Here is a 14,399-nt window from a genome sequence, read left to right as displayed (position 1 = left end):
CCTCTCTGTCCCTCTCTGTGCAGTGGTACGTGAATGGGGTGAATTATTTTACCGACCTGTGGAACGTCATGGACACACTGGGGATCTTTTACTTCATAGCAGGAATTGTATTTCGGTAAGTCTTCATCACTTTCCCCGGCGTCAGGTGTCTGGGGCACAAAAGTGGAGAATAGCTCTTTGTACATTTTGGTCCCAAGAGAAGTCTATTGTTTTGTTTGGTTTTGTTTTCCCCGTTAGAGATTTCAAACGGTCTGGTGCGAACAAGGTGGGTTTCATCAGGGGAAATGAAGAGAAGTCGCAAAGGGCTGGGAGGACGGGTTCAGAACTGCCGTCATCACAGAAGCCTGTGAGCCAGGACAGGCAGAGGTGACGTGCTTGGGTCCCCGCAGTGGTGTTTGAGGATGCAGGACAAATGAGGCAGGGACCGCTGAGAGCTCAGTCTGGTGTGATGTCCTTACCTTGGTGCTACTTGAGCCCACGAGGGCAGAAGGCCATGGCCGGGGGGGGGTGGTGTCCCTGGCTGGTTTCCACTCGCTCGATCTCCCAGCTCTTGCCTGATCCTTGACATTTGGTTATTTGTAGAAAGCTAACTTTGAAATGTGTTGTCGATATTTCACCAACTCTCCCCCTCTTCCCCGACAGGCTCCACAGTTCTAACAAAACCTCTCTGTATTCTGGGCGAGTCATTTTCTGCCTGGATTACATTATCTTCACCCTAAGGTTGATCCACATTTTCACCGTAAGCAGAAACTTAGGACCCAAGATCATAATGTTGCAGAGGATGGTAAGAGTCAAGAACGTTGGTTGTCATCATTTTTCTTGCTGTCCCCAGGGTTCCTTTAATTGTTGACAGGCGGGATTTTGTCCCTACAGTGACTGCTGCATTTCACAATCAGTGAGGTTTTCTTTCTTTGATGTGTTTCATCAGGGGCTTCTCCAGTGTTAAAATTTAACAAAAGATGGTTGTTAGGAGCAAAATAATGTCATTCAGTGCATGGCTAACAAATAACACTGCACTTATTTAGATTTTATGCTTTACAACGTGCTTTCATTTGAGTTTTAACAATTTGCTAAGAGCATAGGCAGGGGAAGGTCTTTTATACCAACGTTACAGATGTGGACAGTTGAGTCCAAAGAGGTTAATATGTTTAGGGACAAGCAGTGAGCCAGGCACAGAGTGAGGGCTGGAGCCTGAATCATGTCACTGTGTAACACAGATACAGGGACAGGTGATGCCAGACTTGTTTTGTAACAGAGAGAATAACACACTGATGGTGGTGCTTCCCTAAATTTGTTTTCCAGATGATCCAAACCTCCACTGTTTCCACCTTTAAATCAGATGGCGTTTGGATTAGCTCATCTGGAAGTTTCTTTCCAATGCTGAGGTTCTTTGAGTTTGCGGTTTTAATTCAAAGCATATCTGAGGCATCCAGTCACCATGCAGTCATGCTATCTGTGCAAAAATTTTTTAAAAGTTAAACTCTTCATTCTTGTTTAATAGGATGATTTTTATTTCCCTAAAAAAAAAAAAACAAAACTATGAAAATAATTTAGAGATTTAAAGAATATGAACATTTTTTTTTCAGGTTGTATCAGGATTTTTCCCCTTAATTTAAAAAAATTTTTTATGTGTGCAAATGTCTAGGGTGCCTGTGCAGTTCTGTGACACATATAGACTGTGTAGTGGCCCACCCAGGGCTTTCAGGGCATCCACCACCTGAGTAGGGCACCTGGTACGTCATGAGGTGTACAGACAGAGGGTCCTCCCAGTCTTAGGTCCCTCCTTTGTTCTTGAGCCGGGCTCTCAGAACTCTGCTGTTGCTGAGCTGGCTGGAGACCAGTAAGCAAAAATGCATCGGTTGGTTTTAATTCTGGAAAATAGATGACCCCAGACCCGAAGATGATGACGGCTATTTTTGCAAATCAGCACGTGAACTCTGGGTGACTTAGATGGTCCAGGCCCTGGAACCCCTGCCCTTCTCCGTGGCCCACTGAGAATGGCCAGGCCGAGTAGACCAGGCGACCAGTCCTGACTCCATCCTAATGTCCTCTCTTGGCAGCTGATCGACGTGTTCTTCTTCCTGTTCCTCTTTGCGGTGTGGATGGTGGCCTTTGGTGTGGCCAGGCAAGGGATCCTCAGGCAAAACGAGCATCGCTGGAGGTGGATATTCCGCTCGGTCATCTACGAGCCCTACCTGGCCATGTTCGGCCAGGTGCCCAGTGACGTGGATGGTAAGCCTGATTCGGCCCAGTGGAGACAGCTGGGAGGAGGGAGTTGCTTCCTGAACCCACCTCCAGGGCTGACCCCCAGATGGCACCCGTGAGATTGGGTCCAACACCGTGGATTGAAAACTAATCCCTCAAAACCTTTCCTTTTGCCCTAAGCAAGATTTTATGTCAGCCTTGCACACGTGTGCCCAACATTTCAATTTTTAAACCTTTTAAAAAATAGTGTTTCTCTTATTTTCAGTAGCAAGGTGGCAATTGAAAGCAGCAAGACTCCCTAGTTTAGAAACGAGTGTTGCAAGTTGTGCTCTCCCACATAACAGAGTCACTGGGCACCCCTTTCTTTCAAAAAGAGCAATGCTGAAAACTTCACATGGGAACCTGGAATTTAGACTTCCAGCATCAGCCCACTGCCAGCCGGATTTGGAGGCAGGCTAATGGTGGCACAGACCCAGCTTGCACAGGGAAAGTGTGGGCTTATGCAAATTGGGCATGTTTTGAAGGAACTGGCTAGAGCATCTTCAGGATGCCAACAACAGTAGCCTTGGCTTGTCATTTCCTATCCTGCCACAATCGATGGTCCTGGTGGCTTCCTTGATCCAGTGCCTGCCCCTGTGGTTGCATTTTGCAGTCCCCGTCCTTTTCTCTGTTAGCCCCCTGGCCTCGTGCAGCCTCTCTGGCCCCTTCTGCTGAAGCTCTTCCAAGGTCTGAGAAGCAGCTCTTTTTCCACGCAGCGAGGGAAGGCGCCTTGTGCTTAGTGTTCCCGCTCTGCACGCCGTGCGTGCCATTTCACGCAAGCGGGTTCATCTTGTCCTTATGACACCCCTCCATGTCAGTAGGTTTAGTCCCCAGTGGGGCACAGCACCCAGGGATCTAAAGGGAAGTGGCAGGTGGGGTTCAGAGGGAGGTTAGCCACCAACGCGCTGTGCACCCTTGGGGGGCGACTCCACCTTGCTGCCTCTCAGTTCCATCTTGGGCAACACTGGCATAGCACCCCCTTGCCCGCAGGGCACCTCACCCCCTTGCCTGCAGGCACAGCCTCCCGCACACGCTCAGATGAGGATCTCTGGCCCAGAGCCAGTCCCAGAGGCCACACGCTTATATCCACTGCCTTCTCCTCTGAGATGCCTCAGATGCACCTCAGCACGTCCAGATGAAAAGTCTTGGTGCTCCTTTCTAGATTTCTAGACACAGACCTCCTCCACGGCCCCTGCGGGAGGGTCTGTCACCGCCGTTCATGCATGTGTGCACGTCAGAAGCCTCAGTGTCATCCTTGACCCCCTGATGTTGCCCCCATATCCAGTTCCTCAGCTAGTTTCGTTTTATCTCCTAAATGTTTTTGAACTACAGCTACTTTCTCTCATCCCACTGCCACCACCCTGCCCAAGCCGTCCTCATCACTGGCTGCCCGACTCTTAGCCCTGACCTCCGGCAGTCCCCTCCGCTCCTGATCTGAGCTGCGGCCAGAGCGATCCTTTATCCTCTGATAAAGAAAATCTGATGTAGTGTTCTTATGTTTAAAACAGTCTAGCGGCTACTCATCATTTTTTTAGTATAAACATAAAAACGACATGTCTAGTCCCTGTACATCTCATTCTCTCATTTCCACGGATGTTCCCCTGCTCCTACCACAGGGCCTTTGCACATGCCACTGCCTCTGTTGGGGTGCTCTGGGCACCCACCCTCCTCATTAGTTCATGTGCTTGGCTCCTGCTTGTCCTCTACTCTCAGTCCACAGACCCTTCTTTCTTGGGAAAACAATTCCTGAATGAGGTGCCTCAGTTTACACCCACATAGGACCTTGTGCATATCCTTTTTAGCACTTCTTATGAGCTAAAACTTTAAACTGGAGTGGTTAATAGGTGGGCAATCATCTGTCTACCTAAAGAGGCTGGAAGCTTCCTGAAGGCAAAGAACATGTCTTCTTTGCTCTTCCTTTGATCTCAATCTTAGTAAAGTCCCTGGTTCATAGTAGCTGCTCAGTAAATACGTGTTGAGTGGATGAATGGGTGGTTCTAAGGCTTGTACCGTGTTTGGACAAAGTGCCTAAGACACTCCGTGAGCATCATCTTGTGGCCCCAGGGGTGCCATCGCCCTCGCCCCTCCACAGGGTCCTCACTTTGCCTCTTGGTTTCTACGTCCTCAGGGACCACGTATGACTTTTCCCACTGCACCTTCACTGGGAACGAGTCCAAACCACTGTGCGTGGAGCTGGACGAGCAGAACCTGCCCCGGTTCCCCGAGTGGATCACCATCCCGCTGGTGTGCATCTACATGCTGTCCACCAACATCCTGCTGGTCAACCTGCTGGTCGCCATGTTCGGGTATGTGCTTGGCCGCGTGGCCACCTGGTGTCCCCCTGGTGCAGGTGCCAGGCCCTGCACCAGGCAGGGCTGGAGGCTCTGGGAGCAGAGCAGCCAAGGTCCACCCTCAAGGAACTTATGTTAGAGGTCTGGAGGGGACTGGTGGTCTGCAGGGGGTGGTGGCCTTAAAGGGACCATATTAAAAATACGTGTGTCCCTATAGCTGTGCATTAAGTTTACTTGACACCAAAGACAAGCGGCTATGGCGACCTCCAGTGAATGCAGGCTGTGTACGTAGCATCCATTTAGCCGTCTCTGCAGACTGGTGACTAAAATGCAGTTCAGCTCACCTCTAAGATGCCTTGATTTTTATGGGGTTCAGTGGCATGGATTCTAGGACTTCAAATCAGTCCTTAGTTGGTGTTTTAAAATTTTCAGTTGAAATCAGAATACAAAGAGCAGAGTCCAAAGAGTGACTCCCTTTCGGGGCTCATGTCCAACAAGGTTGGGGAAGAAGAATATGGTGACTCTAAAATGTTTGTTTGGGAAATTCTCCTTAAGATATTTGGAAAATGATGTTTTTCATTTCTGCTCCATGTTTCTTAGGAGGATTTCTAACAGTCCCACGTGGTAGTTTCAGAGGGAGTTTAGTTTCACGCTGCTTCTTTAGGGTAGATGGTCATTTGACGTACACAAATCCCAGCACAGTCCGACAGACAATTAACAAACAAATATGCAAATTTAATAAATTATTTGTTAAACCTTGGGGTAGAAGAGAACTTTTTAGTCAAAAGCAGAAATCCAGAAGCTATGGCTGATAAGATAAACACATTTGATTTCATAAAGCACTTTTTTAGGGTAAAAGATATCTCAAATGAAGTCAAATGATAAATGATAGGTTGGGGAAATGTTTCTGATGCTTATGATGAACAAAGGCTTTTAATTCCTAATATAAAAAGAACTCCTGCAAATTTATAAGAGAAAGACAACTCCATTGAAAAATTGTCAGAGAATACGAGCAAGCGATCCAGAGAAGAAAAGTTTAAATGGCCAATAAATCCATGAGAAGGGATTCAGCCTTGTGGGTAGGAAAATTCAGATTAAAACAATGAGATGCTGGTTTTGAGCCCATCAGGTGAAGGAAGGTCCAAGGGAGCCCCTGGCGTTGGGATGCTGGGATGTGGGCATTGCTGCTGGGAACGTGAATTGCCTTTCATTCTTTGCAAAGTAGTTGAAAATAGCTGTTAAAAGAACAACATACAGACCTTTAACCTAACACCCATATCTGGGAATCTATCCTATAGATCTATGCACAAAGATATCCATCGGACCATTGTTTGATGTCTGTCATAGGGGACTGGTCGAATAAAGTGTGTAGTATCCATATTATAGAATGATGCAGCTTTTAAAAAGACAAAATTACATCTATGTTTAGTGACTTGGACGGGTGGTTTTTTTTAAATATAAAAAACAAATTGCAGACTAATTTTATGGTATAATCGTGTTTTCTAGCAATAAAAAATAAGAACTTAAAAAATCAAGTGTATATGTCACTTGTTACAATGATCACACATTTCTTTCATAATTTAGAAAAGAAAATAAGGAAAAGACAGTTGTCACCTAGAGCCTTGAGATTCCAGGGTGCCCAGGGACTGCAGATGAGGGCACCTGCCTTTGTGGGTCACTGGCCTCCTTTGGGCAGGGCTGGGTGGGGCATATTGCTCTGGGACGTCATACGTCGAAGGGACTGAGCAGTGGGCAGCCATCTGGTCTCCCAGTGTCCGGAGAAGTCCTCCTCTGGTCTGTGGCCATGGTGATGTTTCTAAAATGTCGTTGTTCTGCTTAACATTCTGGAAGGGTTTTAGTATTTCCCCACAGCTTTCAGGGTAAATTTCAGGCTCCTCGGCTTCCCAAGGCCGTCCGTGACCTGGCTCTCCAGGCTCCTCCCCGCCGCCTTCCCCTGGCAGGTACCCACGTGTTCATCTTTGGACAGGGTCACCTGTCACGGCTGATGCTTTTGCACATGCTCCTTCTCTCTGGATTCCCTGTTCCATCCCGACCCTCTGCTGCCTGGTGCGTCCCTGCCCTTTGCACAGCTACACATCGTCCTTTGCCGGAGTGTCCCCTGATGGCCTGGTGGCTTTGTGCAGGAGTCCCCGCGCCACTCTGCTCTTGCACAGTAAACTCTGGAGCACGGAGACTGTGACTTTAATTTCCGCATCTGGCATTTCATGGGTTTGTTCCATGAGTGGAGAGAACAGGTTCTTACCCACGTTTAGTTCATTATTCAGTTATCAGTTACGAGCTTAGTTCCTGGTGTGTCATATCGTATTCTGAGACGCGTCAGTGCTGAATAACAGACCAGCAAGGGATTCGCCACGTAAGCCTACAACATCTGCTCTGTGCCGGGTGCTGGGCCACAAAGCTCCTGTGGCTGCTAGTGTTCCGTGGCCTTAGAGCGGGAACATGCAGCCTTCTCCCTCACTGCCCCTAACTGGTGGCCAGGGAGGGACTCGGGAATCCAGGGGCCTGCCTGACTCACAGGCAGCGACAATGTCATGACTGTCATTTGTCCAAGTGACATCCCAACGTCAGAGGGGCCCAGTGTCTGAGCTGGGAAAGAGGATGGGCAGGAAATGGGCCCTTGTGGATCCATGAGAGGGAGGAAGAGGGGACCGATCCCCAAGCTTGAAGCAGAGGTGAGGAGGAAACGGGATGGCTTTGGGTCTCTGCAGCAATGAGCCGTCTACCTGCACCGGGCAGTTCCTGTAGGAAACAGGAATTCAACACAAAGGCCGACGACAGCCCTGGACACCATGACCTTTGAGTTCTGCTAACTCAGTGAGTCTCAGTGAGGAATCTTTGCGCTGTGAGGTGTTCACAGAAGCCGTCATGAGGACATTGCCACTTTTGTCATCCATGACCTACCTTCCGATCATGGAATGACAGAAACTGGAGCTGAACAGGACAGGAGCCCCACCCGTCGTTCCTGGGTTAAGGAGGTGCAAGGCCAGCGGCTCAGGTGTCTTCCCCACGGGGCCTGAGCCATCACGGCAGACCCCACTGTTGCCACGTTTGGGGCTACAGTGTGACAACCTGGGGATCTCCCTTCCCATGGGGAGTCTCCTGGATTAGTCCTGGCTTGAGCCACAGGCCTCTGCCTTGCCGATCCCTGTCTGGGGGCTTGAGAGCAGCAGGGGACACCTCATTGTGGTTCTTGGGTGAAATCCTCGGGTGAACATTTCTGACATTTCTGATCGTGGTTGTAGTTGTTCAGGGATTACTCCGTGAGCAGATGGCCCCGGGCTGTGACCCCTGCCTGGCACCACATCAAAATATTCATTTAAGAGCTTAACCGTACACAATGGCAACCTTATTAACTGCAGTGTGAATGTACCCGTGGGAATTCTGAAGGAGTGCAGCAGAGCTCTCTAGATGGTATTCGACAGTGGGAGGAAATGGCTGTGCACATCTGCGATTATGCTACATTAGAATTATCGATCCCAGGCCCTGTGTGGCTTATCAGAGGCATGAAGTGAATTTAAAGTCAGTAAATGACTCCAGGTCATCGTCACAGCAGCTGTGGTGCTTGCAAGCTCTGTGTCCTGAAGATACATTCTCCTGGCGCAGTTATGAAAAGCACTCATCAAATATGTCCTGATGGAGAGTAATTTCTAAGAATAAGTTTTTTAGAACCTTAGGAATAATATGTGTTTATTACAAATATGTAGAAAAGTAGAAAGAAGAAAAGACTCACCTGGTACCAACTAAAGACTGGGTGCCACTCCAACGGTCCAAGGCAGGCTATCCACGTGGGGTGAAAAGAATGAGAAGAAGAGACCAGGTATTTGTAATGACAACAGTAGCTAGTGTTCATCAGGGCTCTCCCATGCGGAGTGCGGGTACCAGTGCTTCACGGGTGCTACATCCTTTATTAATCATTTTCGTGCAGGTGTGGGCTTACCACCATTTCACAAATAAGGAGTTGCAGGCAGAGAGAGGTTAAGTTCCTGCTGTTAAGGGAGGGGCTGACATGTAAACATATTAAATATAATAGAGTGTAATGTAAGCAGTGGGGACAGGCTGGTTCCAGAGGAGGGAGCTATTAATTGTGAGACACTGTTGGAGGTGAGTTTAGGAACTGCAGTGGGCACTGCATGGAGGTGATGTTTGCGCAGGACCCTGCACCTGGAACCGGGAGCGCTGGTGGGGGAGGGAGAGACAGGGAGATAGGCCAGTCTGGGCAAGGATCAGCTTCCGGGGAGGATGGAGAGGGAGGCGGAGGCTAGGTTCTAGAGAGTCTTTTATGGCATATTGAAGATTTTGGACATTTTCCTAAAGGTGAAGGGAGAGCACATGGGTCTTCACTCAGGTGTATGGCACAATCTTAATTGTGTTATTCTGTTAGCAATGAACTAACTTGAATCATCGCTTCCAAAATCAGTGTAGTGAAATAGCTGGTTGTCTCCTGCTATTGGCGTTGTCCCTGCTTTTTTGATGTGGCAGTGTAAGAGGGGAACCAGGATGTGTCAGACATACACGCTGGGGCATCGGGAGAGACAAAGAGTCAGGGTCACCAAAGGCCACAGAGCAGTACTGGCTAGATATTGCTGGCGTGCGGGGAGGAGTGACAAAGGAAAGTGTCTGCAATCCGGGAAAAGTTTGGAGGAGGTGTTCACCGGATAGGAATCTAGCTGACAAGTTTCTTATATTGCATTTCATTGTAAAATTCTTTCGTTGTTTTAGCGTCGACTTTTTGTTTGTGAATTTTTTGCAGACTTTGCATTCTGTTCTGTTGATCGGTCTTTCTGTTTCAGTTTTTACTACCAAATGGCTTTGATTACTGAAGGTTTTTTTTTTTTTTTAAATCATTTTAACATCTGTTGTACAAGCCCCCCTCATTATTCTTATTCGAAACTTTCCTGGCTTTTCTTGCGGATTTAACTGCCAGAGGAGCCCAAGGCTCATCTTGTGAATCCTTTCCTCTTCCTTCTTCCAAAAAAAAGTCTTGTGAATTTTATTGTGATGATGTTAACTTTATAGAAACATGTAGGGAAAGTTGGCATCTTACCATCCAGAAAAAAATGGTGCAATCTCCATTTATTCAAATATATGTAATTTTTCAGTGAAATTTTCTGGTTTGTTTAACATGGTTCTGGCAGATTTCTTGTTCATTTGTTTCCAGCCATTAATGGTTGTGAGAGAGATACTATTTCTCTTATGTTTTTTTTCAATAACTACTTTTTGATATGTAGGAAGGATTTTAAGTTTTTCTCTATTTATTTTGGAACAAGTCTCCTTACTGAATTCTCTTTTTTTTCCTTTTCTTTTTATCATGTCATGGACAGTTCCTCCTGTTTTTGGTTTATTAAGCTCCTTTCTTCTTCTCTTTTTTTTCTTAATCAGAAAAGGATGTTGAATGTTGCCAGAAGACTTTCTAGCAACTATTGAAATGATATTTTTCCTTTTGATCTAGTATTATGATGAATTATACAAATGATGAATTATATAAGTGTTCTTAATATTTAGTCATCCTTCTAGTCTGTGGTCACGGAATATTATTCTTTTAACGTACTTCTGGATTTCATTTATGTACAAAGCTATCTGAATTCTGAACGTCTGTTATTTCTTAGTAACATCTCCAATCTCAGTGAATTTCTGGAGTTTTGTCCCTCCATGGGGGCTTGTGCCCCCGCCTCCTCTCTCGCTCCACTGTGGGTGCTTGGCTGGTTTCAGGAGATGGCCCTCGGCTGTCACTGCAGGTCTCCAGGCAGCTGGGCATTTGCCTGGGACAGGACTCTGAGGGCACAGATGTCACTGGAGATGTTGAGGTGAGGGGAAAATTGCAGAACTCTCCCAGGGAAGACACCAGGCGGTCAGTGGTGGGCAGGGAGCTTGGGGAACCATCTGAGTTGGGGCAGGTGAGACCCTGGGCCTGAGAGACGGTCTCTAAGCCGCTCTGATGCTTTGGTGCCGGCACCAGAAAGCCCTTCTCTGCAGAGTTCAGTCTCTCCTCTACAGAATTTGAAAACAATCTCTAAAGAATATAAAAATTATTTTAGCAAAGCAGTTTGAAGCAATGCTCAATTGTGAGCCTCCCCTGGAGAGCCCTCATGTCTATTTTGCTAAGTCCGGAGTTCACTGGAGAGAAAAAGAACATCTTGGAAGCTGCTGTCATGCGGGGAAGGTGGACCTCAATGTATAAATAAACCTCAGCATTATATATGCAAAGCAGCTTGTGGGTATTAATGTCCACTTCTCAGCCAGCTCACCTGTGCCCCCTGGGCTGTGCATGAGGATTTTTACCCTTTGTCTGGGAAAGGGATGCTGCTCCGGGATCCACCTTGCCCTGAGGTACAGCGGGGGCTGCCTTTCTAGCTGGAGGGTCCTCGTCGTCAACAGAGTTGTCCTGAGAACACGTGAAATGGTGACATAGGAGGTAGACCCCTTTGAAATAGAGAATGATACAAATGCAAAGCCTTGCTGATGGGTACTGGCCTATACACAGACTTTCCGTGAGGGTCAGCCAGGGGCTTTGGTCTGGCCAGATGCGCCGAAAGAGGCGGCGTCCTGTGAAACTGCACCCATCCGCTCCTCTCTGCTTTGTGAAAGCCATTCTTCGCTTGCGGGCTGTACAGAAACAGGGGGGAGGTTGGATTTGGCCCCTGAGTGGCAGTTGGCCAATCCCTATTCTAGATGATCTGGAAGTTATGAGCCGTTTTTCCCTGACTCTGAGTGAGCAGGTCACCCACAGTGCAAGTCTCCTCCTCCGTGACCCTTCTCGGCTACGGTCCACTCTGAGCTCTCCAAGGACAGGAGGGAGGGAGTCCCGCCTGCCTTCCCCCTGCTCTAAGAATCCTGAATATTCCTTCTTCCAATAGGACTTCTTACTTCTTTTTGGATAGAACCTCAGAAAACCACATATGATGCACTAAAATGGATACAGTTGCTTTTTTTATGTTTGATTTTGGGGCAGTGAGTAAAATCCATCTTTGACTAGATATGTCAAAGGTTACTTCTAGGGACAATAATTTGAATGGGGATAGTTATTCTGGACTTCATCCACCTAGGGTGCTGTTGTCCTGTGTCATGGCAGTGGCGGAGGGGTGCGTCCCCTTTGCAGGCAGGAGGGTGGACAGTGGTGCGCGGTATTAGTCTCAGAGCAGCCTGACCTAATTCGGAAGAAGCGCTGGGCGACTGCTCCATTCAGCTCGCGTCGCTGGAGCACATCACAGCCCTGCTTGTTTGTCTCCTGAAAAGATCCACCATTCAAGATTGATGTGAGGATCCGTCAGTAACCACTTTACATGCCGAGTGTAGGAGCTTATGTGTAGTAAATGTTCAATAAGCATGGGTCCCTTCCCTTTGGAGACCTCTCCCTGTCGGAGAGGCGCTTGCTACAAAGGTCTGCCTTCCTCAGAATCCAGGACGTGCGGTGTAGACCCCAGAGGCATTCCATCCACCGTTAAACACCGAGAGAAGCAAAGCTAAACTTACAAGCAAAGCCATAACCATTGTCTGTGAAGGCTAGTGTTTTGAGTAGGTATATGATCTTTTCTTAGTTTAAGGTATTTAAGTTTTAGACTGCAATGTACCAAGGTGCAAGAATGAGGTCTCACAATAGCTGTAAACAGTTTCTCTGCCTGTTCTCTTCATTTAGGTTTGGCCTCTGAAGACATTACCCGGAATTTGGAGAACGAAACGCTCTCCCATTCAGGGCTTGCGTATAGATTTCAAATGGCTCACTGCTGCTGCTTTGGCTCTTGAAGGCATGATTTGATATTAGCAATAAAAGTGTCTTTGGATGTCTGAACTTTACAAATTGTAAAGTGCTCTGTAGTTATCTAGGTCGCTAAGCTAGGAAGTGGTCCCATAAAATCCTTTTGAAATAGAACATTGCTTAAAACCTTTCGCGCGGCACTCTGTGAGGTGGTACTGTGTCGCGGTGAAGCCGACGGACGCTGGGCCAGGTGGCGGGGTCCACACCCCAGCTGCAACACTTCCTGGTTGGGGGACTCAGACAGCTTACCCCAGCTGCACCTCAATTTCCTGGTCTGCTAACTGCAGATGGTAACAGGACTTAACCTCACAGAGTTGCTTGTAGATTAAACCAGTTAATTTAAGCAGACTGCTTAGTAGTGTCTGTTGTATAATGAGTGTTAGCCTATTTTATAATTTTGGTTTAATCTGTAACTGAAAAGTCATTGAAATAATCAGTTTTGGGGTAGGACACAAAATAGATATTTTTATAATTATGTAAGTAATTCACAGTCATTGCACAGGGCTTGGACAGCAAAGGGAAAACAGAATGAAGAGCGCCTGAGATGACCACCACTCGGGGTTGATCTGTTAATTGTGATTTGCGTAGGGAGACCATGTTGTAAGTACAAGTTTGAGCCTAGTTATTTTCACTTAACACATATATAAGCATTTTCTCAAAGTATAAAAATTATTCATGGACATAATTTTTAATGGCTGCATAATGAAATCATATTGATTAACCACAACAATTTTCTTAGTGTTAAACGTTCAGGTTGTTCCTTTCCCTTGGGGTAGGGGGGCTGTTACCTACAGTGTTGTGGGCAATAGCCACGTGTATATATCCATTTATATATTTTTTTCTGTGTATCTCCCTTATTCTTAGGTTAAATTCCCAGAAGGAAAGTCACTGGGTCAAAGGGATGAACATTTTTAGGGCTCTTGATTAGTGCAAACAAACTATTTTCCCAGACTGTCTACAATTAAACATGTGTGAGGGGCACATCATTCCTAGGAGGGTCAACATCTTGGGGCTTTTTGTATCTCACACAATAACAATGAATGAAAAAAGATAATCTTTGAAAAATCTTGAACTAAAAATAATTTTAAAGTTCATTGAACATTTTTTTGGTGATTAAAAAAAAAACCATACCCAAAGCCAAACACACTTTGGGCCCAGCATGAACTAAACATTGCCTGGTGCGGAATTGTCCTGGCCCTTCAGCCAGGATGGATTCTTCTCCTCGGTGTGGACTTAAGAAATAGCTTAATGCCAATGTGTCTGTGTTTGGCAATTAAATGATGAGGCACGTGGAATGCTAAGCCTTGGCCTTCTCTCCCCTCTTGCCAGCTACACGGTGGGCACCGTGCAGGAGAACAACGACCAGGTGTGGAAGTTCCAGAGGTACTTCCTGGTGCAGGAGTACTGCAGCCGTCTCAACATCCCCTTCCCCTTCGTCATCTTCGCCTACTTCTACATGGTGGTGAAGAAGTGTTTCAAGTGCTGCTGCAAGGAGAGGAACTCGGAGTCTTCTGTGTGCTGTGAGTGGTTTGTCCATCTGTGCTTGGGGTCGCAGCGGTGATTAAGCTCCCGGAGGGAGGCCCGGTCCCATCTCAACAGGGAGGAACTTCTCACCGGTATTTCCCGGCTCACACCTGTACCTGGACAGAGGTGCGGCGTCAGGCCAGCCATGACTCGCTCGAGGGAAAGCGTAGATGAGGAAGTGCCGTAGGTCTAAGGGGAATCACTTCTGGACGAGCATAATAATAATGTAAATAGTGTGTTGAACATGCCGGATTCGTGGTGTAGGGTCAAATCATGACTTTGTTTTCGCTTTTCATTGCTTCTGTGATATTTATTCTCTGGCAAACTTGAACCCTGACTCCAGCAGGGTTTGTGACTTTTCTGGTCGCTCTTAGGGAAATAGAAAATCTTACAATTATTTTACTTGATAAAACATCATCCCAATTTAGACATTGGAATGTACAGTCCAATACATTCACCAGCCTATTAGTTGCTCTCCAGAGGTGAGACTTCCCCTCGAACTCACGCACTCCCAGCTGGTGGAGCTGTCAGGGGGGGACACTGTGCATGCTGCCCCTGTTGGCCAC

The 14,399-nt window shown here is 47.1% G+C and overlaps 1 protein-coding gene across 1 annotated transcript in view; it reads left to right on the top strand.

Annotated features, from left to right (window-relative positions):
• Nucleotides 1-14,093, top strand: part of TRPM8 (transient receptor potential cation channel subfamily M member 8) — a 50,118-nt gene extending 36,025 nt beyond the window's left edge. The window contains 6 exon segments of the mRNA XM_045559080.1: nt 24-115; nt 643-784; nt 2,061-2,232; nt 4,373-4,550; nt 13,639-13,881; nt 13,883-14,093. Coding sequence (XP_045415036.1) covers nt 24-115; nt 643-784; nt 2,061-2,232; nt 4,373-4,550; nt 13,639-13,881; nt 13,883-13,982 — 927 coding nt within the window. The 3' untranslated portion in view covers nt 13,983-14,093.
• The last annotated feature ends 306 nt before the right edge of the window (nt 14,094-14,399 follow it).

Source organism: Lemur catta, chromosome 8 (assembly GCF_020740605.2).
Source record: "Lemur catta isolate mLemCat1 chromosome 8, mLemCat1.pri, whole genome shotgun sequence".
NCBI lineage: Eukaryota > Metazoa > Chordata > Mammalia > Primates > Lemuridae > Lemur > Lemur catta.
The sequence above is the reverse complement of the archived record's forward strand: the minus strand, read 5'-3'. Positions and strand labels throughout refer to the sequence as shown.